The sequence below is a fragment of the Lygodium microphyllum genome, chromosome 30 (assembly GCF_053477565.2).
Source record: "Lygodium microphyllum isolate KBCC chromosome 30, Lygodium_microphyllum_v1.1.10, whole genome shotgun sequence".
Lineage (NCBI taxonomy): Eukaryota > Viridiplantae > Streptophyta > Polypodiopsida > Schizaeales > Lygodiaceae > Lygodium > Lygodium microphyllum.
Window position 1 is genome coordinate 68437362 of NC_141164.1, and position 21989 is coordinate 68459350.

The window sequence follows — 21989 nt, forward strand, 5'->3', positions numbered from 1 at the left end:
GAAATGTAATGTGAGAAATGCTTAGCAAGTTTTTCACGTTAAGAATCTCAATGCCCAGGCACAACCTCAAGTGCAAATTCCTAGTCCAACCCCTACACCAAGTACGGCTGTGATTCAGGAGAAGAAGTTTCTTCTCAAGCAAATCAAGCCACCAGAATTTGATGGCAAGGGTAGGACCATCCAAACTGATGCCGAGATCTGGATCGAATCCATGGAGGATTATTTCGAAGCAGCAGGTGTACTGTGCCCGCCAATCAAGCAATGATCGCCAAGCTGAAGCTGCTTACCGGTGAAGCAAGACTTTGGTGGAAGCAATGGTCCAGAGACCAAGGGATCTCAGAAGGGTCAGTTACTTGGGAGAAGCTTAAAAGAGATGTGCGAGGAAGATATCTACCACCTACCTACTGCACACAGAAGATGAATGAGTTCTATGAATTGAAGGAGCTTGGTCTATCCCTTGATGCATACTATTCGAAATTCTTCTCTCTTTTGAAGTATGCGCCACAAATGGATATGACACAACAGGTGTCAAAGTTTTGTGCCAGATTAAACCCACTCGTAAACACTCACCTCGAATCAATGCACCCAACAGACCTTTAGGATGCGCTCATTCGAGATGCACCCATAATACAGGAGGTGCAAACCAGGCCAAGAAATAACAAGACTTGGTCTTACAAGGATCATAACAAGGGAGTGCATAGGTCCCAGGCGAAGAGAGCGCAAGGCCAAAGTTAGGAACAAAGGAAGAAAGCTAGGACCAACAATGTCAATAATTTTGTTCCTACCCAAGGAAATGGCCGCAATCTCCGCCGCTTCCATTGCAATGAGCCTGGTCAGTTCAAAAGGCAGTGTCCCAAGCTTAGCGGAGGACAACGTCAAGGACCATCTCAAGGAACCATCCGTGCCCAAGGAGCCGCCATCAGAGCCAGAGGAAGAACTGCCAGTGTTGCCAACAAGGAGATGTGTAATGAAGAAGACCCGACCATGAAAGCAGACTTTGAGAGGGCAACAGTTCATGCCGCTCTTCAGAAGAAAGGCCCAAATCGCCAATTTTCGGTGATTCAAACCCCATCGGATTATCAAGGTAAAGACTTCAGAACCTTGATTGATTGTGGTAGTACACATTCCTTTATTTCACCAGCTTGTGCAAGAAGACTAGGAATAGCCACAATAGATGCACCTATCTTACTTGTGGAATTAGCAAATGGTGGTGAGGTCACTTGTACTAGGCAAACTGCTAAGGTGGAATTCCTGCTGGGTGGAAAGTTGACTTCGGTCAGATTCAGGGTTACGAACCTAGGTATCCACGAGTGTTTGCTCGGAATGGATTGGCTTAAACCTAATGATGCCCACATTCACTGTGGAAAGGGCCAAGTTTCCTTTTGAAATTCTAAGGGGGAATTTGTCTCAACTCAAGGAGAGGCTGGGAAGCCTAAAATTCAATTGGCCAAAGCATCTCGGATAATAAAGGGATTTAGAGCGGGACTACCTGTCTATTTGATTAAGCTAAATAAGCTAGATCAGAATCAGGAATCTAGTGAAGAACCTTCATGGCCAAAGGAGTACGCAGACGTATTTCCTGAAGAGCTGACATAACTTACGCCTCAAAGGGAAGTTGATCATGAAATCAAGCTAGTGCCAGGAGCTACACCAATTGCAGAGAGACCATATAGAATGTCCATCCCGGAAGAGATTGAGCTAAAGGAGCAACTCAAGCAACTGTTAGACCAAGGCTACATTCGTCCTAGCAGTTCACCATGGGGAGCTCCAGTGCTGTTCCAGAAGAAGAAGGATGGAACGCTTCGGTTATGTATTGATTACAAAGGGTTGAATCAATCAACCATTAACAACAAATATCGTATTCCAAGAATAGATGAACTTCTTGACCATCTTCAAGGTGCGAAGATCTTCTCCAAGATTAATCTCAGTTCTGGATATTATCAGATAAGGATAAAGGAAGAAGATATCCCAAAGATGGCATTCAGCACAAGATATGGACACTTTGAGTTCCTAGTCATGTCATTCGGGCTGACAAATGCTCATGCTATCTTCAACAGACTAATGCAGGATATCTTTAGGCCATATCTTGATGACTTCGTACTCATCTTCTTTGACGATATCTTAGTCTACTCCAAACAAGAAGAAGATCATGAACCCCAGCTTCACATCATCCTTGAGACAATGAGGGTACATAAGCTTTATGCCAAGACCCTCAATGCAGTCAGAAACAGCTATTATTGGAATAGGCTTAAAGGTGACGTTCTCAAATATGTCACTGAATATTTGTCTCGTCAACGCATTAAGGCTGAACATGTCAAAATGCCAGGGAAGTTGCAACCACTTGACATTTCCCAAATGAAATGGGAATTCATTAGTATCGACTTTGCTGTTAGCCTACCCCAAGTTCAGGGAGGATACAACTCCATTATGGTTGTGGTTGATATGCTCACCAAGGTTGCACATCTTATCCCTGTTAAGATAAACTATAAAGCCTCAAACATCGCAAGGTTGTTCATCAAGGAAATATTCAAACTACATGGGTTACCCAGAAGAATCATTAGTGATCGTGACTCTCTCTTCACATCACATTTCTAGAGGGCTATCTTTGAGGCCATTGGGACTCAACTCTGTTTCAGTATAGCTTACTATCCCCAAACTGGTGGTCAAATGGAGCAAGTCAACCAAGTCATTGAGGATATACTAAGGGCAAATTGCTGCCGCGAGCCCAAAAAGTGGATTCAATATTTGCCACTGGTGGAGTTTGCCTACAATGCTTCTTACCAACAAAGCATTCAGATGACCCCTTTCCAAGCATTGTATGGGCACGATTGTCGAAATCCTTTAAACTTTTCGGATCCAATCTTAAGGGTTGAAGCTTCAAAGCAGATGCTGGAAGATATGGATGACCAAATCAAGTCAATAAGACAGGACATACAAGCCGCCAAGGACAGACAGAAGGCATACGCGGATTTGAAACGTCAAGATAGATCCTTCGTTGAAGGTAACATGGTCTTCATTCGGGTACGCCCAAAGAAGAGTTCCCTATCCTTAGGTGAATGCAAGAAGCTAAGTCCAAGGTATTGTTGTGGACCCTACAAGATTCTCAAGTGCCTAGGGCCTAATGCTTACAGACTGCAACTCCCTAAGAACCTAAAAATCTATAATGTATTCCATATCAGTCTATTGAAAAAGTATGTGCCTAACCCTAGTCATGTGCTTGATGATCAACAAGTTGTAATTCCTAGCCAAGGAGTCCTTGAGCTATGGCCTGACAGGATCTTAGATGTTAGGGAGAGACATTTGAGATCCAGAACCTTGAGAGAATACCTCGTCTAGTGGAAAGATTATCCCGAAGAGGATGCCACTTACATGGATGAAATTACTCTCAACCAACAGTACCCCCAGTTCTTCTCGAGATGAGGACATCTCGATTCCTCTAAGGGGGAGAGAATGTAATATTTCTACCTAAAATATTAATCGATCTTCAAAACCCCACACATCTCGCGCAAAAGAAGTGCAAATTAATCTCCCGCATCGATAAATGTTGGTGGCTAAGTATTCCCTTCGCGCGCAATGTTAAATTCCAGCTCCGTGATGTGCAAAAGGGGATAATGGTTAAAATTGAGGTAATTTTTTTTATTAATAACCCCTCCCACTCAACCGATGCATGGCAGGGGGAGAGGAGGTGTGAGAGAAGTGGTGTAGTGGTGGAGTGCATGGGGGAGGGAGGAGGCATGTGAAGCCACATGGGTGGCTATCTCTCCCCCCCTTAGCCTATATAAACTCCCCCTTAAGCTTGGAGGGGGGAGTCAGAGGAACCGCCGCCATGCCGTGCTGCTGCTAGCCCATAAACGCCGCCACCTGGCCGCCACGCTAGCTTGCTCTGCCGCCTGCGCCATCCCATCGCCATCTTCATTATCATCACCCTCATCTTCTTCGTCGTCCTCCCCATCATCACATTTTTCTCCACGTTTCCATCAGATATAGAGAAGCATTAGAAGCTTCTTTGGAAGCTTCTAATTTTGAGCTTCCATAAAGCATGTTCTTCCGTGCATTGCAAGTTTTTCTTAAAACCACCTGTTGTAAGGGCCGTGTCCCGCGCAGAGGAGAAGAGCTCAATCAGAGAGGGTTCAATACACAAAAGTAACCCAAGGAAAAGTTTCTAAAACAAAATATATACATTGTCTATGGCTCCCAAGAAAATGGCGAGACGCGCACACGCAAGAGCTTCTACTCCGAGTTCACGTGTGGATAACACCCCGAACCTCAATGCCCATGTTCTTAGAAGTTTAATTCTGCATAAAAGGAATGCATTAGGCACGTTTAATTTTTGTGCGAAAGTTATGAATGAAATTATTTATTCGTCTTACAAGATTTAGTTGCATGTTGCATTTTGCTTGCACTTCCAAGTTGCAATCCTATTGCATAGGTTAAAAGGTGGATTTGTCTAAATGCATCCTTGGGTTCCTCACAAAAAGAGATAGCACATAATGCATTTAGATAATAATCTTCGAGTTGTGATTCGTAGGAAATAATTGTTGACGTCCATAAAATGTTGTCCAAGTAGTTGCATTCCATGAAAGGGATTTATGTACCATGCATATTGCATGCGATGATAATTACGTCCTAGGTTGGCCTAAGTGTGAAAGGGCGAATTAAATCATTAATGGTCTCATGACATTCATGCATGAAATTCTTTTATCGAATTTGGATTTGGGAATGGATGAAATTGTCATATTAAAGCCTGATTTCAATTGCATTAAATGAAAGGTTTATAGGCATAGTTCTTGATGTAAATCTATGTAGGTTTTATGCGAGTTATCCCCCAAATTGTCAATCATTATGATTTTAGCAAGGAAAAGAAATGGTCATTGCAAACCCTATAGTTGCACAGAAGGAAAAGTCTATGATTCGCATACTTGCACGGAATGTTGTATCTTGAATTTATTTATTTGCATCTCGTAGGAAAAGTATTTGCATCTCTTCTAAGTAAAGATCACTCTTGCTGCAAGACAATTATATCTTTTTAGGTAAATCACTTGTAATGGCATAACCCTCAAGGGATTCGTAAAAGCATAACTAGTTGGTACGACGAACACTTCAAAGTGCTAGGTAGGGTTTAGTATGTTAAAATTTCTTCCTAGTATCGCACTTGGGATGCCAAGTCAAGACTTCCAATTCCCAAGGATCCTACCCACATTCATGAAATGTTAGGGTTAGCTAAACGCCCATGCAACAACGATCTAGGATCCTCACCCCAATGATCGGATAACCAAATGCCAGATTTCCGCAAGGAAACTAGAAACCCCAGGGCCAAATGTTGTCGGCCTGGTAAGATTAGGGTTGGGTTGAGTCAAGAGGACATCCCAAACCCTACATCTTGACCAAATGTATTTCTTGACCAAGGATCACCGTTTGATGGGAGAAATGATCCCGCAAGTTAGATGCGACTCCTATGCAACAAGTTGCAACGTCGCATGGCTTTGTATTTAAATCACAAGATAGATTTGCCACTCCTTAGAACAAGGTTGATAGGTTCTAGTGCAAGTCTAATTTGCAAGAGGATGAGTAGATATCTTGCTACATCACCCTTCTTGGACCGATTTGCCTAGTTAGGAAAGTTATATATTCCCTAGCAAGCAATGGACCAATCAAATTGGGGCGACGAGGTTGCCCAGGATTTACTGTCTTAGTTTAAGGAACCTAAGGTATTTGTTAATTTGGGTTAACAGGGTATAAACCCTGACCCAAGGATAAAAGGGTAAACAAGCAACGAAACCCTTGGGGATCTTGCCAAGTCGCAATTGATCCTGGATAGAATGCTGAATGCATTCGGAGAGAAGGATTCACACCTTAGCAGTTGGCCAAACAAACAACCACTGGATTGATTGTGTTTGTACAGTTAGGAGTACTGTTTGTACTTCTTTGCTCAATGAAATAAAGCTAGAAAAATAATTAATGCTTCAAGTTGAAGGCCTCGAGGGAGAGGCAACTTCAGTTACCCCCGACTGTCTACGTTACCCTATGCAAGAGGGTTGTTAGCCGCGCCGGGTACGTGGACCGAACCCGCTACGAGAGGTCTCTCCATGGGTGCTACTTGGAGTAGCAGGATGCTTGGGTGCCAGGGGGGCTCTGGCCGTAAATCCCTTGCCTCCGCGTCCAACACAAGAGGCCGATGTGACTCTAGCTTGGATCTCGAGGCCCGCATACTAGTCTACGGGCGGAAACTTGGATTAGTAATCCCTGAGGATTGCTAGATTGCCTTCGGGCGGATTATGGATTGCCTTCGGGCGGATTATGGAATTGCCTTCGGGCGGATTATGGATTAGCCTTCAGGTTGGATTATATTATGTATTCCAAAGACTGATAAATAAGATCGTGTTAAAAAGGAACTTGCTGGACATTGTTTTTCTATGTCAGTGCTTAAATTACGTGAAGGAACCGGTGATTAATTGGCTAATTAAGGAAGTTGTTTTTGTGTGTCAAACTAACCATGGTAGGTAATTAGATAACTAAAGCAGCCCTGAGGAAAGTGCAGTGGATGCAACCATGGGTCCGCCCTACAGAAGTGTAATCCCGGTTGGTCGAGAACTTTTCTCGAAGGAAATTGACAGCAAGGAATGATGACCTAGAATCTACCGAGCTTTGCATCCCTCTCGTTGACCATTCTCCTTGAACCAAGTGCAACATGAATCCGCTTTGACCCTGATATTTCTACGTAAAGTAGTTCGCCTCAGGTTCGTTGCTAGCTGCCGTTCTAGGAATTTTACCACTAGGAAAACCCTGATTCAGGTTGGTCCTAAGTGGGAACGGCCGGAATGCTTCCGTTTCATGGCAGACTCGGGAAGACTTGGGAAGGCCTAGATCGCAAACCCCGTGACATTCCATGGGAGTGCCGGGCGGCGCTTTCTAGACTCTCTTCCTAATGGGCTACTAAGACGTGTCCTAGGAATGAACAGGTAGACACATTACGAAGATCACATGATGGTGTGCTCTAAAGAGATCATGGTGAGAAAAATTACAATGCATATTCAAGACATACGACTGAAATATGGCACAACCTAAGAGAAATTTATGGGATCTCTTAAAAAAGAGAGTTTTATGAAGGATCTAGAGCAAGTCATTGAGAGGTCTCAAGAATCAATGTTAGCAAAACCATTAGAAGAGTTGAATGATTTGAATTTGCAAGCTGAAGACATAAAGAAAAAAGGTAATCTACAATACAAAAACCTTCCATGCATTGTGCTTTGAATGACGAAGATGTAGATGACTTCTTTCATGTATTGTCTAATGTTGAAGATACACTACTACCTAGAGATGCTTTGACTAATGATGCATATGTCTTGGTTGAAGATAATATTCAACCCGATCTACGAGAGAAATGTGTAGAAGAAATTGAGATATATTCACCACTTTTGTCTATTCCACACAATGTTGTAGAGAAGTTGAAAGAACTGAATGAAGGTAAAAGCTTGATCAATAGTTCCTAGAAAATCACTTAGCCACTTCAATTTGGGTAGTTAAAGTGGCAAGAGGGCTAAAAGGCCAGAAAACCAAATAATTCCTACATCCCTCTTTAACACTTGACCCTTATAGACCAATGTTAGTAGAATGGTGGTGTATCCTTGTACACTATGGCAAATATGCATGGTATATGTGATGAGGTTTCTTTGCAAGCTTAGGAAACTTTAGAGGGTTTTCGTGGTACAAATGATAACTTGGAAAATTGTTTTTAAGTCTCTCTCAAATGATGCCAAGATGATTTCCATATGTTTGATATGTTAGGGATTTAAATCTCATAGAATTGGGTGTTTAAGAAGTTAGAGTATACACTATAGCTTAGAGGTTTTAGAGTCTTTATCTTGGATTAGAGGTTCAACTTGAATATCTTATGGTGGGTTGTGTGACTTGGAGGTATAAGAAACCTTGTATTCTAGGTGTATTTAAATAAGGCACTACTTTTCAAGCATAAGAATTTGATTTTCTTTTTGGTTCCACAACTTCACCATCTTAGAGTAATGAGGGGATCTATAAAACTAGTGCATCTTGAAATAATATTGATGGACACAACAGTAATCTAGCCTTTATTATTGGCAATGGAATTAACTTTTTGGTGGATCTTTAGTGCTTAGATGTTTGGATGGTCATAACCAATAGCCCTTATATTTTCATAAAGGTTTTATAACATTGATTAACTACTTGAGAAATATGAGAGCCTCATTACACACTCTCTCCAATTTAAATTGCTTTAGGGTGAAATCTAAGGACACTAGAAAACTAGAACATTTACTTTTAAAAATTAGCAAAAAACCAAACCTATTTGTGATGCTAATAATTATATACAAAACATTTATTTACAAAAGCTCCCATGCTTTAGCATACTTAGGTAAATGGTTGATGTTGTTTCCTATATAACCTAAATGGAAATTTTTGTAAAAATGTTAACTAAAGTGATCAAGAGCCTTTATCCAAATCAACATATTAGTCATGCAACCCACCTTTACATATGCACTATATATTCATATGTGACTAGGACTTGTAAATAAATATCAAGAGCATATGCTTTCTTTATGATTATGTAGACAACCACACTTCTAATTAAGTTCTAAATACGATTGAGCCATAATTGAGGCCACTTGCTACAAGAATCAAAACTAGAGTAAAAGAGAAATGCATAATGTAGTTTGGTATAAAGAATCCATTAATATCTCTCATTTATTGATGTATGTAAAGATTGAGTTATTGAGTACTAGATATCTTAATCATGACCTTTTAAGGGTAGGGTCTATAATATTTAAATATATACATTGCTAAAGAGTTTACATGATTCATGTATTTGAGGCTATGATTGTAGGCATGATATCCAAATAAAGGATAAAGTTTAGGAGGAAAATCAATCCTTTGGCCATGGAACATGAGTGGGATGTGGAAAATGATAACAAATTTCTAGACATGTTACCAAGATTTGTGCTCCTAAGTTTTCCCTTCATACATAAATTTAAATTTCCAAGAATAATAAGCCTAAATAGGTCCTTGATGAATTATTATTGTTACCTTAATGTCCTACGCTAGGTTATAGCTCAATCTAAATTCAGTTGACTCTCTTGCACATAATTGTAAGCCATCCTTTTAAGAAGAGTAAAGCTTATTCCATAGCTAAAGTTCATTCATAACAATAAAATTTCTAAGGTGTGGTATTTTAAATTATGAGGTTCACATGTACCTAAATAAATCAAAGAGCATAAATTGTTAAGGATGTCCTATCTATGAGGTTCACATGTTCCTAAATAAATAAAAAATGATGAATTGTTAAGGATATCCTATCTATGAGAGTCAATTGGATCTTGAGATGCAAATTCTATAAGTGTTAATTTTTCAAAAAGAAGGTAATATAGAGTGCTCAATTGAATGATAGCAAGGTTCTCTTAGAGGAATTTGTGATATAGACCTTGATTTCTATTGTTGTTGTTTTAACGGGATAGTGTGCAAGTTCTAGTGGATAATTTTTGTTTGAATTCATGGTTATGTGATAGACCTTGATTTCTATTGTTGTTATTTTAATGGGATAGTGTGCAAGTTCTAGTGGATAATTTTTGTTTGAATTCATGGTTATGTCAAATTTGGAGTGATTCATTCCCACATTTGGTGGTCATAAATGATGTTCTTTTCACCACTTGTTTTATCATTGGTGTAATGATGGGTTAGGCACGAAGATCGAGACAGCTAGTAGATACGCGCAACGAGAGACAGAGAGAGTGAGATAGAGCAGAGTCGAGAGTGAGCATGTTTGTTGGTACAAGGACGAGTGTGTACCTTTAGGTTTTTAGATAGATATACATGTGTAAGTACAAGTGCTAAGGGTGTGTTCACACCCGAGCACATTTAAAGGCACGAGGCCTTTATTCCCAATAACCTCCCGCCTAAAGGCAATGTGCCTGAAGAGGAGAAAAGAATCAGCTAAGTCTAGGTATGTACAAAGCAGAAATACATATATCTATCCAACTCCCATCATCTGTCGGCAATGAGCAAACCACTCTGCTGGAAGACCCTTTGTGAGAAGGTCTGCAAGATTATCATTTGTATGCACTTTGACAAGCTCAATGCTCTTGTTGTCAAGTACATCTCTAATGAAGTGGTACTTCACCTATATGTGCTTTGTGTTTTCATGAAAGACAGGATTTTGTGCCAGCATGATAACACTTTGACTATCACAATGGAGAATAGGTAACTCTGAAATACCAACTCTCCCACCAAACATGAAAGCCATAAAGGCTCCTTGCATGCCTCAGTGTGGAAGCCACATACTCTGCCTTTGTACTAGACAATGGAACACACTTTTGTAGCTTGGAGATCCAAGAGACTACTCCTCTTGTGAAAGTAAATGCATACCCAGAAGTGGACTTCGTGCAGTCCACATGACCAGCATAGTCTGCATCTGTAAAGCCAACAACATATATCTTCTTCTTTCCCAAGCAGATGCACAACTCCTTTGTGCCGTTGAGGTATCTCATAATACCTTTCACTGCATCCCAATGTTTCTTGCCAGGGGTTTCCATGTATCTGCTAACTACTCCCACTGCAAAGGCAATGTCACGACGTGTAGCAACCATAGCATACATCAAATTGCCAACAGCTGAAGCATAGGTATCTTGGCCATTTCAACCTTCTCATCATCAGATGTAGGGCTGTCCTCTGCAATGAGTTTCACATATGGAGGCAATGGAACCCCAATTGTTTCCCCCCCTCCATATTGAAACACTGCAAAACCTTGGAGATATACTCCTGCTGAGATAGATAGAGTAAGCCTTTTGATCTATCTCTGATTATTCTCATGCCAAGAATGTGATTTGCATCACCAAGATCCTTCATGTCAAAGCTGCCATGAAGACTTTGCTTCAGTGAGTCCAAGGCATGAGTATCCCTGCCAGCAATTAGCATGTCATCAATATACAAAACCAAGATAATCAGGTTGCCATCTATTGCCTTCTTGGTGTACAAGCAGTGATCCACTTGACTTCTATGAAAGCCTTGGGAATGCATGAATGTATCAAACTTATGATACCATTCTCTTGGTACTTGTTTCAGCCCATACAAACTACTTTTGAGTTTACATACCATCTTTTCTTTCCCTTGTTCAACAAACCCTTCAGGCTACTGCATATATATGTCCCTCATGCAGATCACCATGTGAAAAGGCAGTCTTTACATCCATCTGAATAAGCTTCATATCCTCAACTGCAACTAAGCCCAAAATGTTTCTCAATGTAGTCATCTTGACTACAGGAGAGAAAATCTCATCAAAGTCAATTCCATGCTCCTGCTTGTACCCCTTTGCAACCAATCTTGCTTTGTACTTTGATGAGGAACTAGAAGTGACCTTCATCTTGTAAACCCATTTGTATGGAAGTGTTTTCTGCCCTTTAGGAAACTGCACCAAGTCCCAAGTGCCATTTTTCTCAAGAGATTCCATCTCTGACAACATGGCTTTATACCATTTCTTGCTGTCCTGTATGTCCATTGCTTCCTTGAAGAAAGATGGTTCATCACAGTCTGTCAACATGACATAATCAACCACATTGTTTGCACCATGAATAAATATGTCAGGTTGTCTAGTAGCCGTAGACAATATCCTAACCCAATGGTCATTGTTTGCTGGCTATTCTTGCAAATTTCCATTTTCAGCATGCTATCCTGGCATTTCAGCCTGCAAATCAGCATTAACAGCTTGATGTCCTAGCTATTCTTGCACATGTAGTGGCTCATTATCATATACAATAGCTGGCTGATCATTTCCAACATCATTTTCTACATTGACAAGTTCAATTACATCAGGTATTTGTTGTTGTACAGTGTGCACATTTTGCTATCCAAAAGGTATTTCTTCCCGTAATACAACCCTACAGACCTCCTCAGTCTTTTCGAGTTGTTTGTGCATACGATCTTCCCAAAAGATAATGTCATTGTTACGTACTACTTTCCTTTTCTCGAAATCCCATAATCTATACTTCATATCACCCTCGTCACCATATCCTAGGAAAATGCATTTACATGACTTTGGCTCAAGTTTGTTGTGTTTTTCTTTACGAATGTGCACAAAAGCCTCGCAGCCAAACACTTTCAAGTGATCATATGAAGGTGGCTTACCCGACCACACTTCTTGGGGAACTCCCCTCCCCCAAAGACCTATTTGGAGATCGATTAATTAAGTGAACGGCTGTCATAATAGCCTCTGCCCAAAAACCATGGGGTAATGTAGCATGAGACAGCATCGTATGAACCTTATTCTGTATGGTCTGATTCATACGCTCTACAACTTCATTTTGGGGTGGATTATGAGGGGCAGTGCGCTCCCTCTTTATCCCTTTGCTGTCATAAAATGCCTGAAAGGCCTTGGACACATATTCCCCACAATTATCAGAGCGAAGACACTAAAGTGTCTTGTCTGTTTGATTTTCAACCAATGCCACGAATTTTTTAAACTTGTCAAGCACTTCATCCTTGCTACGAATAGGGTAAACCCATACCTTTTGTGTAGCATCATCGACAAAGGTGACAAAATATTTCTTTCCCCCTAAAGATAATCTTGGCATTTGACATATATCCAAACGTACTAACTCTAGAGGAGAAGATTTCAAAGAAATAGATTTTTTGTGAGACGTATGTGCATGTTTGCTATAAATACAATGATCACAATGCTCAAAATCAGCATAGCGAAGACAAGGCAGGTAACCCAAACGAGAAAGCACTTTCATTCATGTTTGACTCATGTGTCCCAATCGACCATGCCACAAAGAAACGCTTGGTTGCTCGGTCACAACAACAACATGGTCACACACTAGATACATGAAGTGGATACAAAGTATCACTCTTGCAACCATGGCAATAACCCTAGATCCCTTACAGATCTTCCATTTTCCATCACCAAAGGTGGTATGAAAACCATCATCATCTAGCTGCAGTGTGCTAATCAAGCTCTTCTTGAGCTGAGGTACATGTCGTACATGCTGAAGTGTAAAGACAGAGCCATGCTGAAACTATAACTACACACTGCCAATACCTGCAATCTCACATGCATAGTTGTTCCCAAGATGGGCAACACCATGTCGACCCCCTGGTATAGGCAGAGAACCACTCATGATGAGGGGTGACATGAAAGGAAGCACCTGAATTGGGAATCCAGGTATGCATGCCATCATTTGTATCTGCAAGTAAATCATGTGCACCAAAGTGTGAAGAGACAAAGAGTACATCACTCTCACTATCACTGTCATGAGTGACTACATTCATCTCTTCAATTTTTACACTGCTCTTCTTAGGCTGACTATCCTTCTTCTCTTCCTTGCTATCATATGTCTTCTTGCCTTTTCCTTTCTCTTTCTTCCATTTGTAGCGATCACATTTAAAGTGATCCTTCTTGCCACAATGATGACATTCAACATCTTTGCCACGTGATTTACTCCGTCCCTTGCTATCATATTTTCCCTTTTGTTGTGATATGCCCCTAGTATGTAAAGCACTGGAAGACTTACTAGATGCATTGTTTTGCCAATTCATCTCTTCCATACACATTTAAAGGCATGACGCCTTTATTCCCAACAATTGGAACCTCCTAGGAGCTTTGATGCATGGGACTTTACATGGTATAATGTGACTTATATGGGCTCAAGTTGCTAGTGATCATCATACATATAATTAGGATGCTTGCAATCATGCTTGTGAGGTCACTTGACAAGGATGGGATATTCAAGAAGGTTTTCCCAAGTAGAAGCCTCCAGATTGTGGCAATATGACATAATCACTAATTGTAGAGGCTCTCATGTTCTGAGACCTTTAGTTTTTGCAATTAAGCTCAACTTCTCCTTTATTCAAGGATGTTGTTGTCACTTGGAATGCCCTTTTGTTGCTTCTATACATCTCCATTGGATCTATTTCTCAAGGCAACAAGATTAAATGCTAGTTGAAACATGTTACTCATTATATCTCTTTGAAAACATTCTCTAGGTAAGGAGATCTTAACTTTACCTTGGGGACTAGTCAAGGTTTTATTCAATTGCTCTATTTGAGTTCTCATGTCTTTTTTGCTTTTTTCAAGGTGATAACAAAAGCTTTGGGTTCTCTTTTTAAAAATTTTGATCTTAGGAAAGTGATGTTTTGTAATCTTTACTCAGACACATGAGATACAAAATATTGTTTGTTAGTGAGAAAGGTGATAACCTAGTGGTTAGCACTTGGGCTCAAAATCATAAGGTTGTGGGTTCAAGTCTTACTAGGTGACATTGGACACCTATGTTCACATGGTGTGTTCATGTAAGCCCAAGCTTTTGTCCACTCAAACTGTTGGTTGTCCTCTTGCTTGGTAGAGTCATTGAGAAGGAGGGTCCACTAGCCTACTCTTTGGACTAATAATTAGAGGGGAGGCCTCCCCCCTCTTGATCATTCTCATGTGAACAAGCATAGAGAAGTATATTGAAATATCAAAGTGACAACATGAGAAGGTGTGCACAAGAGGGAGAGAGAACTCAAGAACAAGAAGAAGATCTTGCTTAATGAGTTGTTCACAAGTACAATTGGTACACTCTCTGTACATTTGAGAGTGCCTCTAGGCTATTTAAATAGCTTGTGGATGGAAAGGGCTAGGGTTTCCCCTTGCTCTCCAATCCATTCACACTCATTTACCATTACCCACCCTTGAATACATAGGGTTCACATGCCTATCTCTCAACATACCTCCTTAATGCTAGAGTGGCATTTGATTACAAGACATATTAATGTGTCCCCGTCAACAAGCAAATGGACTGCTCCTATAAATTAGGCTACAAGAGTGCTTATAGATAGAAGATTTATAGATTTAGAAGAGTCAATCATCAGGTGTTTTGGAGATAAAGTTGGCTTCCAATTCTTTTGGTAAGTGGTAGTGCATTTACTAGTGATATGCCTTGTCTTCTTACATTTTTTGTACTTCATCTTGTCATGATATTTTTTCCAATAGTTGCTTACAAGATGTTCTTTTTTTTTTTTTGCAAAAGGAGCATTTAGTGGAGACAATATGAACCAAGAGTTGCTCAAGAGCTGTTGAAGTAAAGTCTTGACTAGTGTTGCCTTCTTTCTGATTTCTTTTCTCCTCATCCAAATAAGATTGGATGGTGCTTTCCAGGGCTAGATTAGGGATATTTGTAAGAGCAATACAAAGTTTGGGAATACCTTATTTACAACTTTCAAGAGAATTGCAATATCATCTTCATCATGAATTGGATCTTGAACTGAGGATAGTTGTGCCCCATGAGCCCCTTCATATGAGAGATAAACTTACCCAAGTCTTCTCCTTTCTTATACTCCAAGCTAAAAAACTCGACCTTGAGGAAAATTTTAGAGTTCTTTCCTCTAGCCCCATAAAGCTTTTCAAGCTCATCCCATTTCTCCTTGGCAATGGAGAGTTGGTCAATGTGATGAATCAAAGATTCATCTAGATGAAGCATGATTATGGACTCTTTCATCATCTTCTACACTCATTTGGTTGGGTATGTCAATAGATTTGGTGCCTTTGATGAAGGGTTAGTAGCCCCACTCCACCATTTTGTACTTCACTAGTACTTGCCATGGATGAAAGTCTCTTCCATCGAACTTATGGATTTGAGATCTAACATTGGCATAGGGCATGGCCATGATAGGAAGGTCTTACAAATTGCACTAGGTAATGGTAGTATCTTGTCCTTTACACAATGTCAATAAGTGTAGAAGCAAATGATTCTTAAATTAATAAGTAGCAGGCTCAAATGTAATGTTAGATGGGATAAGGGATGATAACAATGGTCTATGTGTTTATAACTAACACATAGGATTACAATGATCAACGAGATAATGATACTAAGTTAGACACTTACTGCTTCATAATTAAGGTCTAAAACTTTTTAGATTTCTAAAAATAATCAATAGGAACTAATGTAGAAATTTATTATTACTACTAAGAAGCACTAGTTATTGCTAAGCATAGGTGAAGCACTTGATATTAACCCGATTGTAAATGGCTTGAGAAGTCCTTTGGTTGAGGATGCTTTGAGTTTAGAGCTTTGAGCTCTGCAATAAACTCCATAGAATCTAAATCAATGATTAAAATCACCATTGATGACTTCAACGAGTGAAGAGACTCAGAAAACCAAGCTTTGAAGCCTTGGCTATGGCTACCATAGAAAGCCACAGTTAGGGTTTTTCTTGATATGGGCAATAGAGAAGGAATTTATGTGAACCCTCTTAAGTGTAGATAGCCCTCTTGGGAGGCTATGAAAGCCCCATAATAACTGCCTCCTTTGTGCCCTACGTTGCATGCATTGTAGCTGGAAGTATGTCACTATCAAAAACCGTGCCAAATCTGTGACTCCAACAGTATTGTGCTAATGAAACCACAATATTAGGGTTTTTAGGTACTAGGGTATTGTGTCACAAGCTAAGGAAGAGATCTCCAAAATGAGCTACGAGTAGATATGGCTTTCTTTGCTCACACTAGCTCCTCCAATGGAGGCAGTTATGAGCTGGCTATGGTGAAAAGAGGGATAGGTTGAGAAAATGATGTGCTCATGTGCACTTAGTGGGAGCCAAAGTTGAAGGAAACTTTTTGGATCAAAGATGGCTCTAATGCCATATTGAAATATCAATGTGATAGCATGAGAAGGTGTGCACAAGAGGGAAAGAGAGATCAAGTACAAGAAGAAGATATTGCTTAATGAGTTGTTCACAAGTACAACTAGTACACTCTCTCTACATTTGAGAGTGACCTCTAGGCTATTTAAATAGCCTCTAGATGGCTAGGGTTAGGATTTCCACTTGCCCTCCTACCATTCACACTCATATACCCTTATCTACCCTTGAATAATACATAGGGTTCACATGCTTATCTCTCAACAAAGTAGGCCTTCAATTGTTTATACCTTTGGGTGCTATCCTATCCTACTTTCATCCTACTATTCTAGCTCATTGGATAGTTTGGACTATCAAACATGTCATTTCCCACAATGGGGCCCATAATCATAAGGATATGGTTGTAAGTCTCATTGGTTGTATCACTTGGTTAGACACCTATGTGTACATGGGGTGTTCACATAAGTCTGAGCTTTCATGCCAACTCAAACAATTGGTTGGTTCTATTGCTTGGCAGAGTCATCAAGAAAGGAGGTCCTAGTGTGATCAAGTTCCATTGTTCATTTAGCTTGCAAGCTATACTATTTATGCATAGGAAGAATGCTAACATGGCTGTTCTTGCCCACTCCCTTGGCTCATATTAGGAGGGGAGGCACCTCTCCTTTGAAATTTTCATGTGAATAAGCTTACAAAAGTAGGTCTTCAATTTTGTACCTTTGGACGCTATCCTAACCTATTCTCGTGTTTTATTTGGAGACGTTATTATAAATGGTGTGGCATACTTGCATACCTTGTTTTGTTGCTTTGAGGCCAAGTGTATGTGTGGCAGATGAATAAGGTCATCACATGGCTCTTATTTCTGTTTAAAGGGCCTCTAACACCTAGTGATTCCTCTAATGGAATAAACACTTCTCTACTAATGCATTCAAGCTATCATGTTTCTCATGTCTTGTCTTTTGTAGCATGCTAAAATGTTTGTTAATACTAATTCACAATCACACATTTAGCTACCATGAGTATTGGCATGCATATGCTTCCATGGCACATTAATTATATTCTTTCTTAATATGTTAACATCTTATGTTGGAGGTTAATCTCCTACAATTTTCATACTCCTACCATTAAATAAAAGCAACTTGCACTCCCTAAAGGGGACCCTTTTCCTCAAAGTGAAATGCTATAGCCACCAAACAACTATAGCACCATAATCATCTTCATGTTCCCTCTTAAAGCCACTAGACTACCACACCATTGCCATCTTCAACATCCCTCTTTTTCTATCTTCCTATCTTGGCTCAACATGCTATGCTCCTCTTTATAAAGTCTTGTCTGCTTTTTAAATGTTCTCCTTTGGTTGAGATTGTTTGAGTCATGAATCTCATTGCCTCCAAGTACCTCCTTACAACCCTCAAGTATCCCCTTGTGTGGTGTAATTCAGGCATGCTTCCATTTGCCAGTTTTGAGCTTCAATGGTCGGAATCATTAAGGCATGATCGGCCCGCCGACTAGCATGTCTAAAACATAGGGTCCCCACTCCGCGACTCTCTAGCTCATCCCATGCTGATATCTATCTAGAATGTTGACATATAACATAGAAAAGGCTTCACTCTAGAGACTTTGGAGTTAGATTCCAAATGCTCTCTCTCTCTCTCTCTCTCTCTCTCTCTCTCACGTGTTCAAACTTCATTCCTATATCTACACTATATACAATATACCTTTGTTTGGTTCGTTCCTATATGCATACTATATAGTACTTACTCTTCTTCGAGATTCGTGTCGATTCAACATCACGTCCTTCGTATCCGTTGAGGAAATTACATTTCACAACTTCGTCGAAGCTCGCCGGGTTTTCAGCCGCGAACTTGAAGAAGAGTGTGAGCGCGGAGGAGGTGGTATCGAAGGACGCTGTTAGAATGGCGACGAGGTTGTCCAGGATTTCGGCATCGGAAAGGAGAGGGGAGCCGTCGTCGGCTTTCTCCGTGATCAAGCAAGAGAGGGCATCTTTACGGCCCGGCAGGAGAAGATGATGATCGGGATGGTCGGCGGCGGTTGCTGCAAGGAGGTCACGCTTTCTGTCGGAGAGGAGGCGCCGCAGCTCGAGGTCAAGAGCCCGTCGGGCGAGGACGCCCTTGCGGTAGCGGGTGCCGGGGAGGTTGATGGGCAGCGCGACGAGATCCTGCGCTACCCCGGAGAAGAGTCCGTAAAGCCTGTCGATCTGGCGGGCCTCCTCAGACATGTCGATGTCCAGGCTCAGCAGCAGGGTGCATGCCATGGTGAACGTAAGCCTCTTCATGAGCGGCAGCACCACCACGGCATCCCCGCCGTCGAAGTGGCTCCGCAGAAAGGATCGGAAGGCGTCGCGCGCCCGCGGAAAGAAGGCCTGAAGAGCCTCGCGGCGCAGGAAGGTGGAGAAGGAGGCCCGGAGGCGGCGATGGCGGGCCCCCTCGGCGAAGAGGAACTTGTTAAAGGCTGGCCCGCCGGCGGTGTCCACCAGGGTGGGCCGCCCGATAATAGAGGTCTTGAACACGCGCCCATATTGCTGCGTCGCCCTCTTGTCCACGAACTCCCGCAGCCTCCCCGCCCTCGCCAGCCTCAGGAACGCCAGGCTCTCCCCCAGCAGCGGTACCCATCCCATGTCGCCAGGTAGCAGCCTCCGCCGCCACCCACTCACCCACCACACCACATAGCAGACCCCCGCAGCGATGCTGCAGGAAATCGCCACGTATGCTGCGATCGACGGCTGCGATGCTGCAGCTCCTCCGCCCTGCATGCTGACTGTCTGCCCAATGATCAGCTTCAGAGTCTCCATGATCTGCAGGGGATGATCTATGAGGCACACCTCGCCTGCTTCTGCTGCCTCAGCCGTGAGCTGCTGCCTCTTTAGTGAGATGCCAATGATAGCCTGATTATATAACAGATCAACCTTTGCCCTGTGTGTTTCAGTGTGCATCTCGTTGTTCTTCGAAAGCTCCCCGTTTTAGTCGCGACTCACAATACTCGATTCCATCTCCAAACTTCTTCTGCAATTCGTATGTCTTTTAAGACACATTGGTGACCCACTATTTGATTTCCTTGGTCAAAACGCTAGATCTTTCATATGAGTCATTCTAAGGCTCTAAAGGCCATCCAATCCAGAGCTTAGAGCGTGTTCACGTCAGCTTACTTCGAGATTTGAGATAAACATGTGATAATGTAGAAGTCTTTGAGGACGAGGATTTACTTTTAAGGTATGCGAATGTGCTAATGCTATTGTTTTTTACTCTTATGATCAATCTACTTCCTAGAAAACATTCCCACTACCTTAAAAAATCATTGAGAATGGATTGTGCTTGATTGACCCCTAAAGAGAACCAGAGCTACAACTCATCAATAATTGGATCATCATAGCTTGACGTGGAATTAATCACTCAACATGATGGCAACCCTATCATTATGGTCTGCCAATGCACAACATTTCAATCTAATCTACATGCAGGCACGATCAACCAGGTGACAGTGAAGCAAATACCCAAATCATCCTCTGAAAGCATATAACTTTCGAAAGTTAATAACTATTCATAGAAATTGATATAGTCTGTAGTAGTCTCTACCATGCATGGACTATAGGCAACAAGGCCTTCATGCTCATGGCATCAATATGGTAGAGATGGAGAGATTACTACACCTTGATGAAGCAAAATGTAATGAGGATTGCAATGCCAAAGTAGTCAAAGGATCAAGAGTTCATGAAGCAAACATCTCTCTGTCATTGGGAAAAAGTCAAGAAAAGTTCAACCAACCTCCTTACCTGAGGCATCTACGTGTACTTCTCGAGATATCTACCACTCGAGGATGAGTTAACAAGGTGGTTTGAATGTACCTAGGCAAAGCATTGCTACTGCAATACAAGTTCATGGGCAAAGGCTTTTACCTTGTACTATTGCATGTTCAGATATTTGCAATCACACCTAGTATAGCCTCCTTGTATGAGGTAGTCTAGGCTTAGGACATACAGGATGCAGTAATCCCATATGCACAAAGAGGGAGGATTGCTACCCATCCAACAACTATAAAGCATTGTACTTGACTACCACTTTTCATATAGAATGAATACAATGTCATGATGCTTTGTACTTTCAGTTAAGTGTCTTGTCATTATCAGTCATACACAAGATTGTGTTTATGAGTCTAAGCTTCCATCTTGGAACCTAATTCACTTGTGTAACAAACATTGTCTTTGTTTCTATCATCATGAGTTCACTCTATGCCTACAAGCCACCATAGCCATGCTCTAGATCCGCTCATCTCAACATGGTATCAGAGCCCAGTCATGCATGGCATTGCTTCTCCATCCTCTCTTGATTCCTCTCAACCTCTATCTAGCTCAATGTGAGTGTATGACTCCAATTTCTCACTTGAACTCCATAGCCACTGTTTGGCAACCATAGCAAGACAGGACATACAACACTTGGAGCTTCTATATCTTAGAATACATGCCAAATCAGCTCACGCTTCCTTCTAAGGAATCGTTCCTCACATCAGGGCACTTCATCCTACCACAGGCAACCTTGACATTGACCTTCTATAGCCCAATATTACATTATTTCACCATCATTGTCCAGAATTGCACCTGCTCCTATTCGTACTGCTGGTGCGCTGCATGTAGATCACGATCTTGCCTAGGATCATAGGGCTTTGGAAGCCCATTAACCAAGCTTCATTACCATATAAAAATTTCTGGAAATGATTGAAGATACAATGCACACAGACTGAAAAACCAGGGCTTTCCACAAACCCTAGCGTTGGCAGCCATAGTCAACTTCTCAAAAGTTTCAATTTTCTTCATTTTCTCACTCCTCTTGGTCCACTCAAGCTGCTGCCACTCTGATCTGAGCTCCCAACTCAATTTCTAGCAAGGATTCAAGTGAAATGTATCCATCAGCAGGGGGGACTCAAGTTGAAGGACAAGACAAGCATCAAGAGTCAAGTCAAACTGAAGCTCCTCCTATACTTCATCTTCTCACTCTTTATTTACTCTATTTGGCCAAGCCAACTAATACTACTAAGATCTACTGATCAGATTTATCCATCACATCAGCAAGGAGGGGACTCAAGTTAAACAAGTTGAAGGGGTCACATCAAACATCAAGCAACAAACAAGCATCAAGAATCATCATAGTGTTTCTTGATATTCTCATAGTGTCTTTTTGGCACTACCCTCATTTGTGTCCTTTGACACATTAGATTTCAACTCTCTTTTTTCGCTGGTAAAAAAAAAGTCAGAGATTTGAAGTTGAGTTCCAATGCCAAACACAAAGTTTTTTAAGTGGGTGCTTCTCAATAACATGTATCTTAGGGCCCATTTACACTACATAGAA

At 41.3% G+C, this 21989-nt stretch overlaps 1 protein-coding gene across 1 annotated transcript in view; it reads right to left on the bottom strand.

Moving 5' to 3' along the window:
- The window catches only part of LOC148009963 (cytochrome P450 716B1-like), a 136707-nt gene extending 117125 nt beyond the window's left edge, over nt 1-19582 (bottom strand). The window contains exon 1 of the mRNA XM_087672851.1: nt 18451-19582. Coding sequence (XP_087528977.1) covers nt 18451-19582 — 1132 coding nt within the window. The remainder of the gene's footprint in view (nt 1-18450) is intronic.
- Nucleotides 19583-21989: the final 2407 nt, after the last annotated feature.